General features: G+C 39.3%; 1 protein-coding gene across 1 annotated transcript; it reads right to left on the bottom strand.

The window, feature by feature from the left end:
* Positions 1-3,676: 3,676 nt before the first annotated feature.
* On the bottom strand, positions 3,677-15,530 carry LOC115153101 (ATP-binding cassette sub-family D member 3). Its single transcript, XM_029698168.1, has 20 exons — positions 15,178-15,530; positions 13,719-13,755; positions 13,517-13,618; positions 12,705-12,793; positions 11,699-11,768; positions 11,023-11,120; positions 10,775-10,898; positions 10,505-10,561; positions 10,260-10,402; positions 10,037-10,106; positions 9,821-9,890; positions 9,429-9,618; positions 9,033-9,197; positions 8,807-8,870; positions 8,419-8,496; positions 8,160-8,225; positions 7,797-8,006; positions 7,504-7,608; positions 7,220-7,276; positions 3,677-3,963 (listed from the first exon to the last, which is right to left on the bottom strand). Exons 1-20 carry the CDS (start codon positions 15,288-15,290, stop codon positions 3,886-3,888), a joined length of 1,986 nt encoding a protein of 661 aa, XP_029554028.1. The 5' UTR covers positions 15,291-15,530; the 3' UTR covers positions 3,677-3,885.

Below are 15,530 nucleotides of genomic sequence, written 5' to 3'. Positions count from 1 at the left end.
TCTCTCTCCCATATGAAACCATGAGTTCTGCAGAGGCTGTTTATTTACAGTTCAGTAAAAACATGAACTTCGTTACAGTATATTACACTGAAAAACAGAGGCAACTGTTGGGTAGTGGTCCCTGCAGCGGTGAGGGGCCAAGAAATAAGGCTGATACATCTTGATACAAGGAAGAGGGCAACACATTTCATACAATGTCACATTTCATACAATTCCTCATAAATCAATAGTCAGTCATCAAGTGCCAAGCCTACATACTGCTACACGCAGCCTGAGAATTACTGTAGTAATGGAAGTAGTGCCTCAGAGACAGACGTCGTGCTCGAAAGGGATCGCCTGAGCGCTGCACAGATATTGACCACATAGTGAGTACTTATTTGGGATGAAAGATTTGTAATTCTGTCCAGAGCCTTACTCAGGCTGCTCCTCTGGAACGCTTTGGTTGCATCCCAAATGGCACTGGTCCACTAGATGGCACTGGACAAAAGTAGTGCACTATATATGGAAAAGGGAGCCATTTGGGACGAAGTCACTGAGAGGAAGGGAGTCTCGAGCTTCATGTCCTCTTTACTCTACAGTAGATCAGGGTTTCTCTCCTCCATAAAGAATAGCCTGGTCCTTGACAGTACCAACGGATCAGGAACTAGGCTAGGAAATCACATGGAACGACTTCACCCCTATAGGGGCAAGCAGCAGCTTCATCTGTATATTATACAGTTGAAGTCGGAAGTTTACATACACTTAGGTTGGAGTCATTAAAACTTGTTTTTCAACCACTCCACAAATTTCTTGTTAACAAACTATAGTTTTGGCAAGTCGGTTAGGACATCTACTTTGTGCATGACAAGTCATTTTTCCATCAATTGTTTACAGACAGATTATTTCACTTATAATTCACTGTATCACAATTCCAGAGGGTCAGAAGTTTACATACACTAAGTTGACTGTGCCTTTAAACAGCTTGGAAAATTCCAGAAAATTATGTCTTGGCTTTAGAAGCTTCTGTCAAATTATGTCAATTAGCCAGAGTCAATTAGAGGTGTACCTGTGGATGTATTTCAAGGTCTACCTGAAAACTCAGTGCGTCTTTGCTTGACATCATGGGAAAATCAAAAGAAATATGCAGAGACCTCAGAAAAATAATTGTTGACCTCCACAAGTCTGGTTCATCCTTGGGAGCAATTTCCAAACGCCTGAAGGTACCACGTTGATCTGTACAAGCAATAGTACTCAAGTATAAACACCATGGGACCACGAAGTCATCATACCGCTCAAGAAGGAGATGCGTTCGGTCTCCTAGAGATGAACGTACTTTGGTGTGAAAATAAATCCCAGAACAACAGCAAAGGACCTTGTGAAGATGGAGGAAACAAAGTATCTATATCCTCAGTAAAACGAGTCCTATATCGACATAACCTGAAAGGCCACTCAGCAAGGAAGAAGCCACTACTCCAAAACCGCCATAAAAAAGCCAGAGTACGGTCTGCAACTGCACATGGGGACAAAGATCATACTTTTTGGAGAAATTTCTTCTGGTCTGATGAAAAAATAAAAAATAGAACTGTTTGGCCATAATGACCATCATTATGTTTGGAGGAAAAAGGGGGTCAAGTCAAGGTATTGGAGTGGCCATCACAAAGCCCTGACCTCAATCTTATAGAATATTTGTGGGCAGAACTGAAAAAGCTTGTGCGAGCAAGGAGGCCTACAAACATAACTCAGTTACACCAGCTCTGTCAGGAGGAATGGGCCAAAATTCACCCAACTTATTGTGGGAAGCTTGTGGAAGGCTATCTGAAGTGTTTGACCCAAGTTAAACAATTTAAAGGCAATGCTACCAAATACTAATTGAGTGTATGTAAACTTCTGACCAACTGGGAATGTGATGAAAGAAATAAAAGCTGAAATAAATCACTCTACACTATTATTCTGACATTTCACATTCTTAAAATAAAGTGGTAATCCTAATTGATCTAAGACAGGAAATTTTTACTAGGATTAATGTCAGGAATTGTGAAAAACTGAGTTTAATGTATTTGGCTAAGGTATATGTAAACGTCCGACTTCAATTGTACATATACCTTTGTAGGTATTGCTCTCAGCAATAGACAAGATATTGATTATACTGTTGCGTTCCCTCAGTTACTTGCCTACAGGATTACTAAACCCATCACCTAGGCAGTACAGTTATCTGTATGAGCTAACTCATTAATTATTATGAAACATGATTCAGTTTGCAGGCGTATAATGCAAACATAATTCATCTAGGCCAACTTGGACCATAACTTACAAGTCATATTGTTTATATTTAACCTTTATTTAACTAGGCAAAAATCAGTTAAGAACAAATTCTTATTTACAATGACGGCCTACCAAAAGGCAAAAGGCCTCCTGCGGGGACGGGGGCTGGGATTAAAAATAATTACAAAAAATAAAAATATAGGACAAAACACATCACAACACGAGAGACAACAACACTACATAAAGAGAGACCTAAGACAACATAGCATGGCAGCAACACATGGAAACACAGCATTGTGGAAACACAGCATTGTGGAAACACAGCATTGTGGAAACACAACATAGCAGCAGCACAAAACATGGTGCAACCATTCTTGGGAAAGGGGAATACCTAGTCAGTTGTACAACTGAATGCCTTCAACTGAAATGGGTCTTCTGCATTTAACCCAACCCCTCGGAATCAGAGAGGTGCGGGGGGATGCCTTAATCGACATCCATGTCTTTGATGATTGGGGAACAGTGGGTTAACTGCCTTGCTTAGAAGCATGACAACGTTTACCTTGTCACCTCTGGGATTCGATCCAGCAACCTCAGTTACTGGCCCAACACTAACCACTAGGCTACCTGCCGCCCCTATTGGGCACAGACAACAATATGTCACGCGAAGCAGCCACATCTGTCAATAAGTGTCCATGATTGAGTCTTTGAATGAAGAGATGGAGATAAAATGGTCCAATTTGAGTGTTTTTTGCAGCTTGTTCCAGTCGCTAGCTGCAGCAAACTGGAAAGAGGAGCGGCCCAGGGATGTGTGTGCTTTGGGGACCTTTAACAGAATGTGACTGGCAGAACGGGTGTTGTGTGTGGAGGATGAGGGCTGCAGTAGGTATCTCAGATAGGGGGGAGTGAGGCCTAAGAGAGTTTTATAAACAAGCATCAACCAGTGGGTCTTGCAACAGGTTTAGAGAGATGGCCAGTTTACAGAGTAGTATAGCGTGCAGTGATGTGTCCTATAAGGAGCATTGGTGGCAAATCTGATGGCCGAATGGTAAAGAACATCTAGCCGCTCAAGAGCACCCTTACCTGCCGATCTATAAATTACATCTCCATAGTCTAGCATGGTCTTCTGAATCAGGATTAGTTTGGCAGCTGGGGTAAAAGAGGGGCGTTTACAATAGAGGAAATCAAGTCTAGATATAACCTTAGCCTGCAGCTTTGATATGTGCTGAGAGAAGGACAGTGTACCGTCTAGCCATACTCCCAAGCCATACTCCCAAGTACTTGTATGAGGTGACTACATCAAGCTCTAAACCCTCAGAGGTAGTAATCACACCGGTGGGGAGAGGGGCATTCTTCTTACCAAACCACATGACCTTTGTTTTGGAGGTGTTCAGAACAAGGTTAAGGGTTGAGAAAGCTTGTTGGACACTAAGAAAGCTTTGTTGTAGAGCGTTTAACACAAACAATCACTGTTGACAAATGCTTACTTAACCAGACTAACATATCTGATCATTTAAATAAATCTTGTCAAAAGAAAACAAAAGAGGTTACAATTTATTAAAAACAGTAGTCTAGGTTTGTTTTAAGTGCAGAATTAGTGGGCGCCTTTCTCCAGGCCGGAGGATGGTGTGTGTCGTTGACGCTCCTCTAGGAGCCGAACTCTATGGTCTCCTCGGTGATAGGTTTGAAGTCGTAGTTCCCTCTTCCATCCATGTGAAGGTAGTACTGGATGAAGTTACAAAACAAAAATTGAAAGGGTATTTGTCAGCAAACTGTTTTCAAAGTGTGGTTCCATAACCAGGCAGCCACACCAGGGCACATTTATGTGCCCTCCTATTTATGATATAATTTACAAAGATTACTTTTCTTTTTTTAATTGTATTGAAAAATAATGTTTTTTTTTATCAGTTAGTATATTTGAGTTAAACCACAATATTTATGGTATTATTTATTCTCTCTTTTCTGGTGAATTAAACTGAAATTGCAACCAACTTTCTATGGCTTCTTTTTAAAAAAGTGATATTTTGGAGATTATTTCATTTTCAAATAATCGAAAGTGAGAGGTTGTAATCTGAATAAAGGGAAAAGGGCCATTCTTGAACATGGGGTGAGATATTCTTACTAATTTGCTAGAGAACCAGTTTGGATTGAAGTATAACTTTTGTATGATTGATGTCTTTAGTGAGAGGTCAAATGCTTTAATATTTCATCATTTCTGCCCTCCTAATTAATATTTGTTATATAAATAAGCCCTTTTAATTTTGTCTGACTTGCCATTCCAAATAAAATGTCATATTCTTTGCTCATATATAAAAAAAAATAATAAAAAAAAACAGGTTGCTAGGTATAGGCAAGACCATAAGCAAATAAGTAAACTGAAATATGACTAAAGAGTTAATCAGGGTGATTTTTCCACAAATAGTCAGGTATTTTCCTTTCCATGGTAGCAAGATTTTATCTATTTTTGGTAACTTTCTATAAAATGTATTGGAGTGAGTTTTTTTCAGGATATGTATACCGAGTATGTCCACATCACCGTCAGACCATTTTATTGGTAAACTACACGGTAATGTAAAAGTTGTATTTTTTGCGATCCAATACGTAATTTAGTACACATAATTTGGTTGTAATCCAGAGAGGTTAGAAAAAGTATCAAGATCCTCTATGAGGCTGTGGAGGGATCCAAATTGTGGATTTAAAAGAAAACAAGAGTCATCAGCGTACAATGGATTTCAAACCCCTTGATATTATTGCCGGTTCTGATTTTAACAGCTAACATTTCAATGGCAAAAAGAAATAGATATGCCAATAGTGGATAACCTTGTTTTACTCCTCTTGACAGTTTAAAACTTTGAGAAGTAGCCATTATTTACTATTTTACACCTAGGGTTACCATACATAACTTTAACCAAAGAGATTCTCCACAATTGAAATATTCCAGGCATTTATATATAAACTCCAGTCGCATTCTATCAAAAACCTCAGCTATGAATACCAGGCCTGGGCTCCCAGATTTTTCATAGTGTTCTATTGTTTCCAGTACTTGTCTTATATTATCTCCAATGTATTGTCCATGTAAAAAAAAAAATAAAATAAAATAAAAGTGTCTGATTAGGATTAATAATATCCGACAATACCTTTTTAATTCTATCCGCTATGCATTTTGCTCAAATTTTTGCATCACAACACTGAAGTGTAAGAGGCCTCCAATTGTTTTAATAGACTGGACCTTTATATTTACCACTTGGATCCTGTTTCAGTAATAATAACATCAGACCTTCTTGTTGAGTGTCTGATAATCTATCATTTATATAGGAGTGGTTAAAACCTGCTAATAATGGTCCTCTGAGTATATCAAAAAGGTTTGGTATAACTCCACTGGTATGCTATCCAGCCCTGGAGTTTTCCTGGACTTAAAGGCTTTAATTGCATCAAGAAGTTCCTCCTCTGTAATTTGGCCTTCACATGAGTCTTTCTGTACAGATGTTAATTTCACATTATTAATAGAAAAAAATCCATACAATTAGAGTCGGTTAAGAATCTGGTGGAGATAGAGACCGAAAGGAAAACATATGCTTAAAGTACTTTACTTCCACTTTCAATTTTTTTTGAATGAATAATGCTTGACTGTCATTTGTAACAAGTTTCAGGGAATTCTTTTTGTGCCTTTATCCCCATATTCCATCCAGTTTGCTTTATTTTTCATAATATATTACACTGGATCTTTCTTGAATAAGTTCCTTCATTTTATTTTGTTTTTGCTCTCACTTATTCTGAGCCTCTATGGCACAGTTTTTATTGGTATCTGTACTGTTAGTCCTTCCATGTCCTTTGTTAGTATGGACTTTGACCTACATTGCTTTTGTTTAAGAGATGAGTACTGAATTGCATGGCCTCTAAAGACACATTTAAAAAAGTGTCCCATACAATAAGGGGATCTGCTGTACCTATGTTGGAAAAAGTCAGTTGTTTTTAACTAGGACAGAATAATTTATCATCCAATAGGCTTTGATTAAATTTCCAATATCCTCATCCACATGGAAATTCGGTAAGAGTAATAATGCCTATTATTTGATGGTCTGACTGCATTCTGTCCCCTATCAACACTTTGTTAACTTTTGGTGCCAGAGAGAATGACATAAGTAGTCAGGACGACTAGCTTGATTGAGCCTCCACCGTGTATGTCTCACTAGGTCAGGATATTTAAGCCTCCATATATCCACTAATTCCAATATATCCATGACATTGGTGATTTCCTTAAGTTCACGAGGGTGATAGTTTGTAGTGTGATTTCCTTTACGGTTCATAGAGGTATTTAAAACCTTATTATAACCTCCCATCATGGTCCAAAACATATTTAAAATCATCCATCTACCTTGAGGATCTGTTTGGACAATTTGCACATTCGGATCAAAATGACTTAATGAATATCACCCCTTTTGAATTGAATTGCCCATGGGAAAAATATATTTTGCCCCTCCAGTCCTTTTCCCACACAATTTCATCTAAAAGTGTAAAAAGGACCAAACTAAATTATTGAGTATATAGAGATGACTATTATTACAATGTGTAATTATTTATATAAAATTGAATGAGTTTCCTGTAAGCAATAGATATTAAATTCCTTCTCTTTTAGTCAGGTAAATACTGATATTTTTTTCTTATTATTTGCTAAGCCATTACAATTATAACTGGCTATACTTATTGCACTGTTTACCATAATGAGATACAAGTTTCAAATCTATTTATCATACTTTATGTTTGTAAACTCACCATTAAAAAGCACTACCAGGGGAACTTTACCAAAACTTTGACTGCGATGACACAAATGAAACAAAAGCTACATCTTAGAACACTGCCTGAAGGAGTGTCCCACTAAAAACTCCCAGATGTATCACAGCAAAACAACATGCTGTACACTGCCGCATCAGAAGCCACAAAGACCCACGTAACGGTGTTTCCAGAAAGGTTGTCATCTTACCTCATGGTGTTTCCACAAAGACTTTCTGTGAGAGACCGTGAACAGACTGATGCCAACCTGTGGATGAAGTAACAAACCAATCATAAGATAACACTTCTGAGACCAAATAATTACATGAGGAACTATATGAACTATGCTGCAGACATAACTTGTATGTAAGGTGTATTGTTATTTATTAAACTGAAGTTGTATAAAGATGGATGTAAGCACTCAGACATATCACAGTACATGCTTAGAGTCAAGGTTAAAGGCTGGAGGGGGTTAGGGGTTGGGGCCATCCGTACCGTTCTGCAGTGACTGTAGATGAAGTCTTCCACATCTACACTCACAGCACTGGTGCACTCATCCAAGATGGCAAACTGAGGTTTGTGGTAAAACAACCTTGCCATCTACAGACAGATAGACAAACATCACACATACAAAACAAAGTCAATCACCTTATGATACCAAATTCTGTAATAAACTGAATTAGAATGTGATGATGTAAGCTTGAGAAAGCTTCTCGATTAAAAACTGATTCTTTCTTCAAAGAAAGAAAAATGTCATTTTCAGGTAGAACTCTGCTCTTTCGTCCTACCGCCATCCTCTGCTTCTCTCCTCCACTGAGGACATCCATCCAGTCCTGCACGGTGTCCCAAGTCCCCTCTCTGTCCAGGATGTGACCTAACTGGACATTGCCCAGGTACTCCTTCAGCACCTGGTCAGAGATGCCTTTCCTCTTTTGCTCCTCATAGGTGTCAGGGTAGATTACCTGATCCCTCAGCGTGCCAATGGTCATGTAGGGTCTCTACAATAAGATGGAAGAGGTCAGGGGTCATGTACGGTCTCTCCAATAAGATGGAACAGCCTTCCAGTAGAGCCAATATGGCTGCCAATTTACCAAAACATGGAATAGAATATAACATTGGTAATATAAGACTCAAAGTGTCCATTTAGTTACCTGAGGAACGTAGAAGAGCTTCCCTCGCTCAGGCTTGGTCAGCTGCCCTCCGAACAGAGGCCAGAGCTATAGAGTCAACAACACACCTAATGTTACCTCCATTGGCCTACTGTGCTCTTAAGTCACTTGAACCAAAATGTTTGACTTTGTTGCAGTACTTCCATTATTACCAGATCTTCCATTGCCACATCTTATCTTACAGACAGTCATGTCAGTATGAATAAATAGAACAAGATCATAAAAACAGACAATTCTTCACCTCTCCCAGTACTCTGAAGAGTGAGCTCTTGCCACAGCCATTGGGCCCACACACTAACACGTTGGTACCAGACCGCACCTGGAGAAAGAGAGAGAGTGTCAGGGAGAGGAAATAACCTCATTGTAACATCCAGCGTGGCCCTCCGAACTTTGAATGTCAACACTACTTCAACATAACCCATTAAAGTCTAAGTTGTTTGAGTGTACTTAGGTTCAACTGAATGTCTAGACGAGAGGCACACATTCATTGGCGAGGGACTCCAAAGTCATGGTAGCTTTACCATCTCATAACATCTATTTTGCAAGAGACCTGTGAGTTCTCAGTGAGACTAACCATGCCAAAATAAAAGGTTAAATAAAATATACAAAGGAAAGAAAGAGATGCCCACTTCAAAGGTCAGGTCCTTGATCAGGACATCTCCATTGGGTGTTGCTAGTGGTGTGTGTTCAAACCTGCAACACAGTCAGACACTGTTCTTAGTGACGAATCATGCTCAGACCTCAGAAAAACAGCTTCGGTTTGAACAACTTCAGTGAGGTAAAAGTACAAATATTAAAGTGATTTTATGCAGCCAATATTATGTACAGAAATGCACTGAGGATTGTCACACATACTTGATGATGTGGTCTACGTTGATGATCTGTCCGCTGCCCGGGACCAGTGTGATTCTTTCTACACCTAATGATTCTTTGTCCTGATGGGAGACCATGGTACGCTCGTATTTCCCAGAGTTCAGATCTTTCAGGACCTTCCTGAGCTCAGTGATACGCATGGTGAACCTGTAGGGAAGGAGAGACAGACCTATATCAGAAGACCACCTACACAGCACTTGGGAGTGAAAGCATGAAGAGCCGTGATGGAAGAGTAGAGTGAAGGCATGGAAAGACGGGAGTGATGTCCGTTATGTGGTCTCTGGCTGGAGATGCCTTCGAATTAAATGTCATCAATTCAAATCAATTCAATGGAATAGGCGATGGGATCACAGTGTTTTGGGAAGAGTGAAGTCTCACCCAGAAAGCCTGGTCATATCTCTGCCAGCCAGTACGATCCTTCCCAGAGCCTGGGCCAGACTCAGCAGCATCCTGCCACTCTGGTAATAGTCTTCCATCAGCTCAGCTTGGGTGCTGTTCATGTGGCGGGGGTCGGACAGGTTGAGGAAGGGCCGACTCACCACCAGATAGCCCACCACGGTGGCCATGTCTGCAGGGGGGAAGAGACCCAAGAGGTGACTCATAGCTCTGGTGGAAAACCAATTCTGTATTGAACAATGTTATTTTGTTGCCAAGCAAAGCGATAATAATTTGGTGTCTGGACAATGGCAAGTTGACTGACAGCCATATATCTCTGGCTATGTAACGGAGGGCATCATCATAAGCTGTAGGGTTAAAACATCAGATCTTACACTTGGCGATCATGCTGTCTACAAAGCCCATAGAGAAGCGGAAGAAGATGAACTTGTGCAAATGGTCGACCTGAGAAGATAGAAGACAAAGGTATCACAACATTATTAGACACTGTAGAGACCGTTCCAATCACAATCAGCAGTTTGCCCGTTGAGATGGAAGTGAACAAAAATCTTTAATATCCCTCTTACTGACAAAGGACTAATGGTACTTACCAGTTTCTTAAAAGTTGAATGAATCGTCTGTTTCTCTCTCATGTTGCCGTTGTAGAAGGCAATCTCCTCACTGTGGCAAAACAGTACATATTTAACATAACTTAGATCTCTTTTTTAAAGAACTCGCTCCATGACTGAGGATTTATTTAACAGGTTTTTACTTTAATCAGAAAACACTGTATTGCCAACCCATGATAAAGTCATTGTAGATCCAGGTCTTTACCTGTTGGTGATGAGTCGTGAGTTGACGTATCGGTACTCTCCCTCGTAGCGCTGCTCAATGACAGTCATCTTACCGATGGGCTTCCGCAGTCTGGTCAGGAACAGGCCTGAGATCAGCAGGTAGGCCATCATACTCGATGGGCCCTGAGGGAAACAATGACATCACATCCTGTTAAAACCTGAATGGAATCTATTGGATACTTCTTGAGTATATATATAGATATATATATATATATATATATTCACCTGGGCTCCGATGGAAGACGTCAGCTTGAAGATGTACAGTCCAATGTCCAAGAGAGGCTAAAGGAGAGATGCAGTAAGTGTACATTTTACACAATGTAGCTTTCTTGATGGCTTGTTTTAAGCAATATTATGATTTACACAAGAAGTTAATGATTGACTAAGATGTTCTACAAATACTATACAAATTCGCACCAGACACCTTGGAACCACACACACAGACAAGAAGGTAAACAGTAGTAAAAATGATGATTTAGGTCAACTCTACTGTACCTTGCTGAGATTGGAGTAGAGGTCAACCACACTGTTACAAAACTTCTCTACGTCTTGAGTCAGCAGCTGGTCAGCATTGGCGATGCGGTTATCCAGGTTGCCCATTTTGTAGTATGTGTATCCTCTGGGGATGGCACATGTTGAGTGAGTTCATTTGTTATTTGCCATTTATATGTAGCCCTATTGGAATGTACGTGAAAAAGCCAGACATCAAAGTTCTGAGATGAGAGGCAGGAGACAATGCTTACTTGAGGTACTCGTCGTAGAGATGTTTGGTCAGCCTCTCTCTGAACTTCAGCTTCAGCTCGTTCAGACCCAGCTTCAAGAGGTTATTCACCAAGGCAAACTGGAAATGGACAGTCACAAAACATACACTTTATTACCATCAGAACTTAATCAAAATACAACCTATTGCAGTGTCTGTTCTCCGAACACAGTATGCATGTGATGAAATCTGGATTTGTTTGTTAAATGGGCAGAGGGACTGTTTAATACAAGGCATGCAGAGCAAATTACATACAGAGTGTCTAGCAGATAAGATACACATAAGCTTGAAATTCTGTTCAAATGTACACAAACATTATCCAGTATTCTAGCCAACGTATGAATTAAATATATGGTTATTGATACATTAGTACTGGTAAGTGATGATTTTCCATAGAGAGGTTAATAATTGATATTCAGTGTATATTACCATGTTAATATCAGACCTCCTCAGAGAATTTACACCAAAAGAACAATTATAACACTAAAGAAGTACTGTAGGGCTACTGCAGCACATTCAGAGGTCTGGTATTTGTAAACTATTCGTTATACAACTAACTTACTACTGCAATATGAGATTTAAATCAGACTCAAGTATATCAATTAACATCTAGACTTATGTAACTTTTGGATGCGATGAAATACCAAAAACACACTTACAATTGGCATAGCTTTGCAACACTTGAACAAGTAGTTCTTGAAATCTGCGTTGTTGCGAACGATAATTGCACTGCAAACCACAACAAGCACAAGAATGAGCAAACATGGGACAGATAGATATTGTCAGATTGATTGATTTCAACATTAGTGGCAGTAACCAGCCTCTGGCCTCCTTCAGATCTGTTAATGCTTTATCCAACTCCTCTGCCGTGATGGTCATAGTAATTAGCAAGGAAAAGTGGCATTAGCTCAAGCACATACTGTACATATCCGGTGACCGAGCTAGAAGTCATGGAGAGCGGAGAAAAAGTAACAACCAAACAAATTTAGAAAGCTGATTTAGGATAATTCACATATAAGGCCTAGCTAGTGTTTTTCTGCATTGACTGTGAGATGTATGGAGGCAGAGGAGCTCTGAAATGAAGGATTATTTGTTATACAAATAGATTCATTGGCATTGGAATAGCCAATGGCAATTAGTCATATTGAGTTTACAAATGTTATGGCCTGAAAAGCTTAACTTGGTTAAGTACACATACTAGGCAACAAACAAAAAAAAACAGGTTATAGGTTTTATAGGTTTGGGTTCTATGAAAACCATCACGTGAAGGAGAGTTACACAAGGTATGACAGCAATGTAGGAATAACAGATTGCAATCTCTGCTAATGATACCACTGTGGGAGATTGAAAGACAGCAATCAATTCCTGAGCAGGAAAATAAATACTGTATGATATGGGGCTAGTTTCCCAGACCCAGATTAAGCCTAGTCATGGAGTAAAGAGCACTACAATGATTATCTCCATTGAACATGCGTCTTAGTCCAGTACTAAGCTGAATCTGTGTATGTAATATTTTAACCCTTTCAACACTTCCACCACCAAACTCATTGGCTATCATGATCTGGTTAACAGTCATAGTGAAGCATCCTAACAAGTCACATGGAAAGTCAGTGTTCTAACCGTAGAACTCGTATTAGAACACTATTACAGCTCTATGGTTCTAACCTTTCAATCATGGTTCCGTTCTGGATCATCCATACGTCACAGTATGTCCGGGTCACCAGCATAGCAGCAATGAAGAGAAGGTATCCAGTCTGGGGTGATAACAATGGAGGGAATAGAGAAGTGGTGCAGGACAGGTGGGGAACAGACAACACCAGATGAGCAAATCCCTCAGATTAAACAATACAATGGACAGTTCTTAAACAAGTCAATCTCATGTTGTATTGTAAATAATGTGTGCAAACTAATAAAAAAAAAGATGAGTAAAACATGGCAGTTCAAATGTAGAATGGGCCTGTCCTTAACTAACAGCATGACCAGTAATTCCGTCATATTAGAGCTCATTCAGTTCAACAGAGGATCAACTCTGATCCACCCAACAGATTTCATGTCATCGCAACCTTGGCTTATCAAACAAACTGATCATTATATAAGGTCAATGTCTAGGCTCCATGGTTTTGTAGAACACACACGTTTAGACAATATTGTAGAACATGTTGAGACACGCACGCATAGAGAAAGAGATCATTTGTGGGGTAAAAGTGATGCAATGAAGGAACACATATCCATCTTTACAAGGCAAGGGTATCGCCTGTTCCCACATATATTGATTACTTCAAGGTTCAACGCTTATCATGATGTGACGCAACAGAACAAAGACATTGACAAAGACATCCACTTAATATTACTATTCATATTACATAATAATGGGCTTATCATTAGCCATTGGGAAATACTAAGATCTTGTTTTTGCTCAATATGTGCAATTGTTGACCATATTTTCTGTAACGCAACAACCCAACCACAAGGCTCACCTCTTTGCAGAACCACCGAGGCACCATGATCCGGAGGATCTTGCTGATTCTGAGGAAGAAGACATAGTCCACCGCCGCCCGGTCTTTCTTAGCTGCTTTGTCCTGCACAAATAATAGAACCAAAGCAGTTGTTAGGGGACAAATGTGACAATGACATGTTGTTGGACATTTTATACATTTGTTAATGCGCTTACATACTTACTTCATTGCTCAACACCAGTTCTGAGCCCCCTTTTTTACTGTAAAAGACATAGTCATATACAATGTTTCAACAGACATGTGGGACATCAGGATAGCAACACAGTACCAAGGTAACATTAGTTTCATCTTGACCATCATAAACCAAGTGTATGGTGTGTAGGCTAAACTAAGGTCACAAGGAATCTTGACACAGCATTTAACCTGAAATGAATTAGCAATTTGTAACTGTCCAATGAACTTTCAAATTCCACTGACAGGCAGCATGCTGGTAATAAGCAACATTGTATCGTGCGGGAAAATTGACAGTGATGTCTTTGTTACTTTGTTGCCCCAATTATCCTGCTAACCCAGGCTATAAAGACCTTTGTTTGCAAATGAGAATGGAGACTTACATCAACAGAGATATAATTACACATAATTACTGCAACAACATATGATTTGCGTCAACCCTTGTTTCTTATGGATAACTGCAATATTATAGAACTGCAATATATCACTGACTTTCAGATTTAAGCCATTATGTCTGTCAAATTGGACATTCAAGAATTCTGTCTAACTTGGATTGCTGTCCACAAGTTCTGTGATACAAGAACACACCAAGGTAAAATTAGTTTTATATTGGATATTCGGACTTCAATAGCTCTTACACAAAGTGTGCCATGACTATAAAAACTATATATTCTGAACAGGGGAGGATGGAGAACAATCCAGATAATTTTTTTTGTTTGAAATGTTGATATTTTAAAAAAAATAACAGTAACTGCTTTTGGGATTGTCTCTTTCTCTTAAAGAGGCAGGTTGTTGGGGTGGGATGAGGAGAGTGATTAATGAACGGACCCATTCACTCTGGCTGCAACACCACATGCAGTGTTTAGGTCAACCTGAAAATCAGCATTTTGAAGCAGTGTGCTTTTGAATATTGAAAGCCACCCTAAAAATATAAATAATCCACCAAAAAAAAATCAATCCACCCCCTCAATTTTTTTTTTACATTTCAACTACTACAAAAAAAACGGGTATTTTTCTCCATCCTCCCTTTCATTCGGAATATGTCATTTTCATAGTCATGGCACGTTTTTGTAAGAACTATTGAAGATTGAAAGTTGCAAAAAATTATAATAATTACAAATTAACTGGATTTTTGTCCATCCTCCCCTGATTCAGAACATAACCATTTTCATAATCATGACACACTCTGTGTAAGATCTATTGAAGATTGAAATCTGGAATCTTATTTTTTTTATAACAAAAAGTTGAGTGGATTGTTCTCCATCCACCCCTGATTCAGAATATACAATTTTCATAGTCATGGCATAATTAGTTCAATATAGAGAAAAGCAAATATCCACTGAATATCCAATATAAAACTACTTTTACCTCAGTCAAGAACCGATGGCATGGGCGCTCTAGCAACGCACAAATAAAGTACAACCGAGATTATAATTTATTCAGCAACATACCCGCTTGATTTGCCTCCTCTTCTTCTTCTTTGCGTCAGGATGCATAAAGCGAGTAGGACTCCCCCAGCTATCGAGGAGTTTTTAGCTGTCAGGTATTTACTGACGGCTGCCATGTTTCCTAGAGTACGAGCTGAGCCGCAGTGTTGCCAACTATATTTCAAGGAAAGTAGCTGTTGGTTGCTCCATTTGTAGCCTCTCTGCCAAGTCCCCAACAACCGGATGTTCCGGTTTTCAGGGGAAATGGAAAGAGAGCTTTTGAATATTAACAAGGTGACACCAAAGACAGTACAGTACGAAGATAGGCTACAACTGCTTCTCTAATAGAAATCCCAGATCACACTTATAGGCTCAAG

This window comes from Salmo trutta, chromosome 2 (genome assembly GCF_901001165.1).
Source record: "Salmo trutta chromosome 2, fSalTru1.1, whole genome shotgun sequence".
NCBI lineage: Eukaryota > Metazoa > Chordata > Actinopteri > Salmoniformes > Salmonidae > Salmo > Salmo trutta.
Note: the sequence above shows the minus strand (reverse complement) of the source record. Positions and strands in the feature narration are given on the sequence as shown.